General features: G+C 41.3%; 1 protein-coding gene across 1 annotated transcript; it reads left to right on the top strand.

Moving 5' to 3' along the window:
• The first annotated feature begins 541 nt into the window (after window positions 1-541).
• On the top strand, window positions 542-3,822 carry uncx (UNC homeobox). Its single transcript, XM_086184738.1, has 3 exons — window positions 542-888; window positions 1,438-1,613; window positions 2,459-3,822. The coding sequence occupies exons 1-3, from the start codon at window positions 630-632 to the stop codon at window positions 3,473-3,475; spliced, it is 1,452 nt and encodes a 483-aa protein (XP_086040864.1). The 5' UTR covers window positions 542-629; the 3' UTR covers window positions 3,476-3,822.
• Window positions 3,823-11,580: the final 7,758 nt, after the last annotated feature.

Consider the following 11,580-nt stretch of genomic DNA (forward strand, 5'->3'; position numbering starts at 1 on the left):
ACGATTCCTAGAATGGCATTCGGGTCTGATCAGCATTTTCAGTCAAAAACTTCAAATTATTACATTTTTCCCCCTCCGATATGCAAAAAGTACTTCCCTATTGAAATCACGCGCGAAGTCGTAACTACGCGAATTATTAAAGATAAAAGAGCAAAAGTGTGAATTATGGTTCATTTGGAGCTGTAATCTGCATCTATTTTCAGGTCCGTCAGTTAACAATAAGTCCGGAAGCTCTGGCCGAACCTATCCGCCTCCAGCCGTCTCTTCGCGGGATTCAGCAAGCCCTTCCTCCCGGTGGGTCCCCCGTGTAGTAACGATGTAGTTCTTATCAAAGCCCTCTTGTCTTGTTGTGACAGCTCTGATATTGTTTATTGAGGTGGATGTCAGCCTTAATTAGCAATCGATACGGGGAGCGTTTGCAGAGCGCGTCTCTGACGTCAGCGTCCATTACCGCTTCTCATTGGGTCTCATATTCCCAATGCCTGGGCTAATTATTGGGAGGTTCATGTGGATAAAGTACAGCTCATCCCTCCCTTCACATCATGTCCCCTCCTCGTTGGCCACACTCGCTGCATGCTTTTTAAATTCCCATCACCGGCCTCCAGACGTCGTTTCCTTTTGCCTGCGGGATGATGGACAGCAGGATACTGGATCCACCTCACGCCCAGTTCGGAGGCTCTCTCGGCGGGATGGTGGGCTTCCCGTACCATCTGAGCCACCACCACGTTTACGAATTAGCCGGGCATCAACTTCAATCTGCGTCCGCGGTTCCCTTCTCAATAGACGGATTACTTAATGGTTCCTGCACGGCTTCAGTCGGTAATTCTAACCCCCTCTTGTCTTCGGGCTGCGGGATGAATGGAGATAATCAGCAGTACAAACTGACAGGTAAGCCACATTATGCTGCACAATCACCTCTCCTCAAGGTTGGCTGATTGCACAAAAGGCTAAAACAGAGAGAGAGAGAGAGAGACAGAGAGAGAGAGAGAGAGAGAGAGACAGAGAAAACAAAAGAACAGGCTGTTGTTATCTTCTTTGGTGGAGTGCGTAAAAGGGAACGCAGGAAAGCATTCTTCACCTCCCACTTCTGTCATCCAGAGCTGAAAATGCGTCCAAGCAAAAAACAAAAAAACAAAAAAAACAAAAAACAAAAAAAACAACCAAAACAAAACAATGTTCCTGTCAAGCCGGAGAAGGGAAATGCATGTGTTAACATCTGAGGCGCCTTTCTTAATTCAGGAGAAGCTGACAGGTCTGATGGGAGCTGCAGGCAGGAGCGCGCGGTTGGCTGCTAAAGAATTCCAAACGCAACGATCCTTTTAGCCCGTAAAGTTTGCAAAAATAATTTACCAACGCACGGAACCGATCTTGTTAAAATGGTGGTGAAATGTTGTAATTTTTTTTCTTTTTTTGCATGTATTTTCTTTCTATTATCAGACTCGGGGGACCCAGACAAGGATAGTCCTGGTTGCAAGAGACGAAGAACCCGCACTAATTTCACTGGTTGGCAGCTGGAGGAATTAGAAAAGGCTTTTAACGAGAGCCACTACCCGGACGTGTTCATGAGGGAGGCTCTGGCTCTCCGGCTGGACTTGATAGAATCAAGGGTTCAGGTAAACATCCATTTTGTCCCTTCATTTATAATAATAATTATCAATTTACTTTTGGTAATTTCTAGATGAATCTGTAAACGTGTGTGTGTGTGTGTGTGTGTGTGTGTGTGTGTGTGTGTGTGTGTGTGTGTGTGTGTGTAATTTTTGTTTATCATTTCATTTAATGGCGTGTGGTTTATCAACAAACAATCCCCCAGGAGCACGGGGCAATTTGAGGTCATGATTTAAACATATTAATCATTCAGTAAAATTATGAAATTAAACTTCGAGGTGTTTTGTTTAACCTTTGTTTATATTCGTATTTTTTTTAAATAATACATTTTTTCATAACGAACTCACATTTTGCACTTTAATTTATTTTTTTATCAGTCCTTTTTTTTTTAAACCTCCAGAAATTATCTAATTTATATTTGCCAAATATAAATAATGCTGGGAAAAAAAGACTAAAATACTGGCTGTTGGTTGTATCCTTGTCACTGTTATTGATTGCATGAATAAATATATCGACCCAGAATCCTTCTATTGATTGTTTTTGTTGTTGGGATCTGACTCACTGAAAGCTGTTGCACTAATTTGAAGTTTAATAGCAGAAGTCACTTTGGAAGAAAAAAGTTATTAAAACAATGTAAACCTGAACTTTCAACTATCGTGCACGAGCAAAGCCTCCAGGCTTCCACAACTTTTACGATTTTAATCAAAGGCCTAATTACAGGCCTGTTTACATGGAACCTTTGTGAAACTCACATTATAAGAAGTTTTTTTGTTTAATCGTATTTCTCTTGGAATGAAAATATACAATAAGCCAATATGCCATTTCACTATTTTTTTCTTTTTCTCCTCTGCAGGTATGGTTTCAAAATCGCAGAGCCAAATGGAGGAAAAAGGAGAACACAAAGAAAGGTCCGGGGCGACCAGCGCACAACGCACACCCCACCACCTGCAGCGGGGAGCCCATGGACCCGGAGGAGATCGCCCGGAGAGAGCTGGACAGGCTGGAGAAGAAGAAGCGCAAGCAGGAGCGCCGGCTGCTCAAGTCCCAGAACAAACTTCTATCTGGGGATTTATTTCACACCCCTGGATCAGACAGCGACAGCGGCTTATCTCATGTGACCGACCCTGACCACACAAGCCAGTCTTTTGACTCTGGAAACCAATCAAGCTGCGACCAAACACCTCACTCTCTCCAGACCCAAAACCAGAACCAAAGACACTTAGACCGGGATGCTGGCAGATCCGAGCTGGACTCGCCCGACGCCAGTCACCGATCAAGCCTGTGTTCCAGCAACAACAGAGCCTCCAGCCTGCAGAAGCTCAACCCTTTTAGCGTCGAAAGCCTCCTGTCGGACTCCAGACCGAGACGCAACCCCGCGGCCTTACCCTCCTCTCGGCCTTTGATAGGGAAAGGACACTTCCTGCTGTACCCCATCACACAGCCGCTTGGATTCATTGTTCCACAAACTGCGCTGAAAACGTCAACAGCAGCAGGAGCAGCAGCAACCAACTCGGACAGTGGCACTGAGAGCCCGGCGGAGAGAAACCAGACCAGTGTCCATTGCAGCAGCGTCTCTGCGGGATGTAGGAGCAGCTCGCCGGACTCTGTGGACGCCACACAAGCGGGACAGGTGGGATCAGAGGAAAAGACAAGTTCACAACACACCAGCCCCTCCAGGGCCGCCTTTAGCAGTGGCAAAAGTACTCAAACTTCTGTTATTTGCAACGATTCCACTTTCAACCACGAACAAGTCATTAAAGCTGTCGATTCAGACAGAAAAGAGCATTTAGACAACAAGGACAACCCCGAGCTCTGTGACAGTCCAGCAGAAACAAAGCCAGACTCTAAAGAAGATGTCGACATGGAATAAAATTTTTAAAAAAATCTCTCGGGGGTAAAAACAAAACAAAAAAGCAGCCTCTAAACGACACCTTTCATTAGGCCAAAGCGCAGCAATCTCCATCTAATCGCTAGGTTGATGTTTTGACAATGCTCTCTTTCTCCCTCTCTCTCTTTCTCTCTGCGTGTGTGTGTGTGTGCGCGAGTGTGTGTGTGTGTTTGTGTGTGTGTGTGTGTGAGGGAGTCAAGGGTCTCTAGATATCCTTTAATGTGTGATAACTTGTCAAAAAAAAAAAACCACAACAAAATCCTCAAGAGCTGTAAAAAGGTATTATACTATTTATATATGTAAGGTTTTTCTTAAATAAATCTATTGTATACAAGCACCTCAAACCGTGTGAGACCTTAAATAGCAGCACATACAGTGCTGGACGACTGTAGGTCTTTCTTAAGAAATCTCATGTTGTACTTTGTATATTGCCTTAACAAATTTATTCATCTATAAGCCCCCACTGAAATGAGGTTACGAGCCTGAGGCGAAAAGGACCCGCTCCACTCCTGCAGAGTTTTGATATGAAAGTAATTATTTTCCCGGTGGCTACTGCAGGGGGATTCAGTTTATTTTAGCTCAAAGGGGGTTATAATACATTACCGATTTCTAGTGATATGAAATCACATAAACTTCCAAGAATAATAGAATTAGCATGAAAAGGCCTGGGTGTCAAATTGAAATAGGAAAATAATAGCCCCGGCAGCTGGGAGTGTGTGTGTTTGTGCATATTGGATAGGAGATGGGGATTCGTGGGGAGGCATTTTCATGAGCTTTCTTCTTCCTCTCTCCCTCTCTCTCTCTCTCTCTCTCTCTCTCTTTCCCTCTCCCCACTTTGTCAGGGCCCCTTGTAGCAGGGCTATATTAAGATAGATGTTCGATGATATCCCTCATTGTTCTGTCGCTTTACATTGATGTTTCTGTGTTATCAGCCTATTGATCATGCGTCCGCTGTAATAGGACGGGCTGAGGCAAACGTGCCTATTTACAATAGCAGAACACATTTGTTCTAATAGGGTTGGTGGTCCCCAGGGAAGCCGTGCAGGATCTAGGACATCTGCTCCCTTTTCAATATCAGCAGTGTTGACCATACAATATCAAGAAAGGAAGAAATGTCAAGGTTGTGTAATGATAATACAAAAACAAACCTTAAGACAAAAAGAAAAATATATATTCGGTATAGTGCTGTTCTTTAAAAAAAAAATCAAGCTCTATTTAGGGTTCTCCTCGGCTCTTGATTTGCAAATAAATTGAAAATAATCGGAGGGGTGAAGCTTGAGCCGGCGCAAATGAATTTCTAAGCCAGTGTCCCTTTTCACAATATTTACATAAATTTCAACCCATGCAGCTGTTTGCTTTAGGAAGCAATGTCTTATTAGGCTGCATGGTGGGGGCGGGGGCAGCCAACATGGCACACAGACAGAGGGAACACGCAGAAGATTAGGCCTGCATGAGCTGTGGGTTAGAGGTGTATCTGCATGCTGCTTCCAGAGCTGAGATGAGAGATTCCCTCTTCTTCTTCTTTTAGTTTCTTCTTCTTCTTTTCATTCTCTCTTTTGTGTCTTAAGTGCGTGACAATATAAGTTTAGAGGGGAGTTGTCTTTATTTTTTAAACAAAACAAAAAGTCATAATGTTAAATTAGCCTGATTGGACACTTTTTTCCCCCCCTTCTTTTGGACATAAATTGGAAGCAATTTCTTCACTTTATGAATTGCGGGAAATCCCGGGATGACTTGAAATACCCCACCCCACCTCACCTCTAAAATCGGTGTGTATTTTTCCATGCTACTCTTAGGCTATTTGGGATGTATGCCCAGTTCATCCATAATTCATTAGCACACTGAATAGGAGTATCGCTGGCTGCACATTGGTGGCCTTAAGGTGAAATTAGCGATTTGCTTAAGTAGTTAAGCTTTTCTTGCCTGAGAGCTGCACGCTGCATGATTCAAGAAAACTATCAATCGATATGCCCAGGCAGCCTCCAGGAGATGTGTCGTCCATGAATCATACTTTATGAATTCAATTTAGGCCTATACCCGGAGAAATTTTCAATTTGAACGCTGGATCATTATGGGAGAGTGTAAATTGTTTTTGCTCTATTATGCATCGGACGCCATCATTTTTCTTTCTAATTACGGAGGTGTCAGGTCGGGCTGTCATGCAGACGCTGATTTTCAATTTAACTGATCATCATGCATTCATTTTCCCATTTGATAAATCTGCTATCTCGAAGCTTCTCCATGCCCGGAATGCTAAAAGAGAGGCACAGATTGGCAAAGTAATAGGGGCCTGCATGCGGCAATAAGTGCAGATCAGGCAGCTAATTTAGCACCTCCTGGTATTTCCATTTCCATTTCTCATTTCCAACTCTCAAAGGAGGAAAAGCAGCCCAAAGGCGGAAAGCTGGTAGGCTTCACTATCTGAGAAAGACAGAGAAAAAATCTACCAAAACGGTTTGTTTTCAACCCCACATTTCCTACATTAGGATATCAAGCTTAATTAAGGCTAATAGAGTTTTCTCAGTGTGTGTTAGTTTTATTTAATCGAAACAAATTTGCGCAATTATTTATGGCCACGAAATTAAGAGACTCATTTGCAGCAGTCGAGCATGCAGCCAAAAAAGCAGCGTCTTCAGAAATAAGCCCCTCATTTCCAAGCCAAATGACTAACCAAATCATTTTAAACCAGCAGCTTTCATCACAGAAATCATAATTTTACATAGTCTGTTATATCCAAGTAAACGAAGTCAGATTTGGCATAAACCGATCTCCAACTGCGCCAAGAACAAATAATATCTTTAAGCAGAAATTGTATTTGAATTTGATCTGGGATAACTTTCCACACACACACAGAATATTTTCTCTCTAAGTATAATAACACTTCCCACGGTCTATATTTTCACATAACTGTGACAGGGACGGATTTTAAAGCTGGAAATCAACTCCAATGGACAACCTGGGTTCTAAATCCACCTGTCTGTGCAGGCTGCACCTGTGCGCTTTGTGTTGCTGCATGAGATCTTGACAAGCTCAGAAGGCTCAGTTTGGATAAAGAATGAAGAATGTGTCCCTATATTATATATATATATATATATATATATATATATATATATATATATATATATATATATATATATATATATATATATATACACATACATACATACATACACACACACAAATGGATCCTCCATTAAAATAAAATCGCACTTGACATTTGGCTTCTCCTGCAGCAACTCTGCCATGCCTTTTAGGATTATTTTGCATCTCATACTCATTAATGCGCTGGTGGATTTAATCATTCTTATCTATCCTGTGCATACCTGGGATAAGCCCCGAAATACAATCTGCATTGATTCCTGGACGATTCTTAAAATAAGTTTAATTATGTCAGAGTATTTTCCCCCCCAAAAAAACAACAAAAAAAACCCCTCTAATCAAAATGTAATAATTTTTGTTTTTTGTGAGATGTCACTGCAAAAACAGCACAACCCAAACGTGCAGCACCTGCTCTTATATCAGCTCTGTTGAAGCCATTCAGAAGCCAAAATATTAAAACTGCATTTCACTCAGTAGGCTACATTTAATATCAGTCAGAAAGAGGGATAAAACAAGGCTCAGTGTGGTGTAGCAAAACACTGCTGACATACATCAAAACTCCTTAGTATTTGAAGTATACAGTCTAATCTTTGTGTGCACTCTACATCTCAAAGCTTTTCTTAAGACTTATTCTTAAAAATTACACGCTCGATAAAAGAAACATCTTTTTTTCTACGCTGAAGAAAAGCATGACTCTTCTCTGCTTAGCTGAAGGGTAGGAGAGCCTTCTTCTTTCCATCAGTTAATGGGGACAGAGCTGATTTGAAATGACAGTAAATCTTGGTGAGAAATAAGCATAGTAACGTTTAAAAAAAAAGAATTTAAATCTACTTTTGTGTTGAAAAACGATCCCTTTATAACATGACTCATTAATAATCACAGGACGGTTAATTTACATTCAACTGTGGGATGAGAGACGTAGACAATATTACCTTTTAAAGCAGAGCCATTGGAGGAGACATTCTGTAGTATTTGCAAAAGTTAAAACAGGGATTTTATAAAATTGAGGTGTAAATACATGTCAGATTATTTTTTTGTTTAACTTTCAGCACGTGACACACTTTGTAGGTGAGGGAGGGGTGTGCAAAATCAGAAATAATCTGAAAATGTAGAATGAACACCGAAGCACTGGTGACAAACACGAATCTTGGTGACTTGAAATAATACATGAACAGAAGGGAGGCCTGTTCTTCCGTTAATGCGCCATGTTTCCTGTTTCTATTAAGAAAAACGTCTGTCTCATTAAATATCGCACATTAATGCTGAATCCATAGTGTCTCCGAGAAGCTGAGGGGAAGGATTATATATTTGACTCCTCTTCACGTTTAGAGCACTTGCATCCTTGTACGATGATGCGAGAGGTGACACGAGTCGTTTCAAAACAGTCACAACTGTTTCTATCCGTATGACTTCATCATACCACGCGACACATATTGTGCTTCTGTATTATACAGCCTCACAAGTAACAGAACAAAGAAACTGTTAGGGGAAGAGAGAAAAAAAAAGCAGATATCTTTACAGCTGGAAACAACTGGCAGACATGTTTGCACATCCGTGAACAATTAGCTCACGTTCATTAAGTACGTTTACAGCTATTTATTCAAACCTCAATGTACCTTTCTTTAAGGAGCCCAGCTTTATATTTCACAACGACACGCGAAGCAGCAGCCAACTGTGACAGTCTAATGCAAGGTCCGATACCAGAGCCGATACCAGAGTATGTGGCCTTTATGGACTGAAAAAGTTCTTCAGAAATGAGGGATTATGGAACCATTGTATAGCTCTTTCCTTTGATTTGGTGCAATTAATCTGGATCACGCATGCAAACGTACACTTTCGCCTCCATGACATCAGCTCACATCTCGAAACCCAACAAAAGAAATCTGAAATGTAACTCTAAATACCTCTATACGATGTCTCTGAGGGTGTTCCTGTTGTTTCGGCTGAATATTAAAGATATAGTTCAGCTTTTGGAATTTTAAATGGTGTTAGTTATACTCCTGTTCCAATTAACAATTCAGATACAGAGACACACACACGCGCGCACACACACACACACACACATGACCTGAGTCAGTGTCATGTAGTCCTTCCAAGAAAATACTATATCATCATAAAGTTCAGCATGAACGATTGCAATACATGACAACCAGTGAGTGAATAGTTATATTTCTACGTACACAACTCTCTGCACTGATCCAAATTACAAAATGCGACAACGCAGTAAAATCTAAACGTGCATTTCTATACATACACTAATTATCACCTCCTTTGGTTCTTCTCATTTATCGTCAAAACTCTATATAATGAAATCCTTTATTTCCATTTGGCTCAGCTTTCCTAATGTAGAATTATTGGCAGAAGGATGCCCATGTGTAGAGTTACTATTCAAATACAACCGATCAATAATTTAGTTTAAATATAGCCCATCATACAGTATCTAGTAAGTCCTGCTGGCAGAATTTGCCAAATGTTCAAGTGAATGCAAAAAATGAGCCTGGATTCATTTTTTTTATGCAAATATGACAAATTGTTCACTGTAATAGACATTAATGCTGAAAATAAGCAGTTTTTTCATTCTGTCATGCGATCATGGCAGCTCAAGGTTGGTCAAGATATGGTTCCAGAACACTTGTTGAAGATTGTCTTCAAGGTAAAATGTTGCGGTGGGACGCAAGTCCTGACACCTCTGAATCCCTCCCACCCCTTCCTGCGATTGCACTCGTGTTGATTTAGATGCATATGAAAAGAAATTATAGGATTAAGCGTTGCACATCAGCGACCGGTCACGTATTCGCACGGACGGATACAGAAGTGGTCAAATCATAGCATTGGCCGCACAAATTGTCACCAGACCTTCAACGTGCCGGTGGCAAAGCCGTCAGAGAGGAGGTGCCTTAGTTTAACAAGGATGAAAAAGAAATCCTTCAACAGAGAGGTAAGTGTGACAGTGACAGGAAACTCCAGGCAATAGCAACAATCAGCAGCCTTTTTGCCAAATGCTTTGGTACATGACTAACTGGTATATGATGACCAGTGGCTAAGATGATGTGACAGAGTAAGGAGATCACCGTTGGCGGGTATTTAATTTCATCACCCTTTTAATATTTGGAGGCTAAAATGTCACAAAAGACCAACTAAGAGGTTGCGCTGCACCAGTGGGTTTATGAAAGGACCATTTGGGTGTAGGAAAAGGTTATCCTCAATGACGAGTTACTTCTGATCCCCGTAATGCAGGTGGAAATTTCTCGTATTCCTTCAGTGGCCGTTGTTGTCAACAGCAATTAATTCATATTTGTTTACAGCAAAAATGGGCTGCCCAAAGAGTGGCGTAGGAAGGAGCCCTAAAACCCAGGAGTGAGTTAGCCTAGCTGAACGTCTGTTTTACTCATCTCCAAGTCAATGGAATTGGTGAATGGGTTTTTGATTATACGTAATGTCAGTGGTTTGCAAACGCCAAACGTTTTGTTCTTTAAGATACGTCTGTAAATTCTGCACTCGTGAGCGGCAGCTGCGTGCGAGTGGCCGGCGAGGCTACAGAGGTTTTCGCAGGCTTTAAACGTCACAATGTCAAAAGCAGAAGCGCGATGCTGATCGTGGTGATGCTGAAGTCGTGAGTCTGCAACATAGTTTTTGCATAGCATGGTGACAGCTTTGCACCATTGCAATTATGCTGCAGAAAATCAGAACAGTGAAACCTTTATGATAATTATAATACCAAAGATACTTTGGGCAATAATTCAAATTCAGTGTAAAAATCCCATTGGTTTACAGAGGGAAGCCTTGGGAATGCTAACTTCCAGGTTAACCGACAAAAATATGCAATCCTTGCGGCACTCTAGACTCTTCTTGGAGACTTAGAGATACCTTAATGTTTCGGGCAGATCTTCACATGGAATATTCAGAATGCTTATATGTTCTACCTTTTTTACTTAAACTAAATACTAATGTATCACACATAAACAGCTTCCTGGTTCTCCACCTATGTCATTCATCTGTCCAAGTTGTAACTGTTACTCCTTGCAGTGGGCAAATTAGTGTAACCTCAGTGCTTCAGGATCCAGTATGGGATTTAGTAGTTCAATAAGCCTATAATTTCTTTGACTCTTTCTTCCTGGATCAATGTGAATCACCACCAGGTTGCCTTTGTCACAGAGGAAGAACCCTGGAGAAACTTCCTCAGCTGCTGGCTGAGTGAAGCAGTCATTTGGTCAATAGTCTCACCCCAAAGGCCGACAGAAGCATTACGCCATACAAGACATCGCTGTGATACAAAGAAAAAAAAAACAGCCAAGATAGAATTTCAGTCCCAGGTCTGCCTTCTCAGAACAGTACATAAAGGGAATGTTGAATGAAATGAAGTCACAAAATCACATAAATCACTACATGGGCAACAATCAAGCAGAAAAAAAACAACTTCCCTTCGGCAGAAAGTGAGAAATTTCCTGCGTTTATGTATCATAACACTACATCCTAGACTTTTTTTATATTGTAGATTTGCCAGTTTTGATTTTTTTTTATTGACGGGGTCAAAGGAAATCATCACTCTTTAATATGTAATGTTCCTTTCATGACAATGTTGTCATTGAACATAAATTCCTACGAAGCAGCTGGCGTGGATCTGCCAAGGAGGCTACCTAGTTACGTTATGTTAGTTATGTCCTTCCCACTAGAAAATGGTCTTCGAGATCATCAATCCAGCACACAAGTCCATAACAGACATGACCACAAAACTCTGACTCTTAAAAAAAGGTCTTTAGTTCACAGTTCTCAAATACGATCAAGATGATTTGTGGAAATCGAAACGTTCTTTTGGACATTTCACACGGACTCAAGGTCTCTGTCCATCACCATACAAGCCAGGTTGCTCAGTTTGACGCAGGTCATTCCTCACTAAAGATGACATTCCCAGCCAATTATCTAATCCCTCATCCATTTTCCAATTTTCACAAACCACAGAAAAATGGAGCTCGTAGCACCGAATTAAT

This window comes from Aulostomus chinensis, chromosome 18 (genome assembly GCF_037954235.1).
Source record: "Aulostomus chinensis isolate RoL2024-O1b breed Wild chromosome 18, RoL_Achi_v1.0, whole genome shotgun sequence".
Taxonomy (NCBI): Eukaryota; Metazoa; Chordata; class Actinopteri; order Syngnathiformes; family Aulostomidae; genus Aulostomus; species Aulostomus chinensis.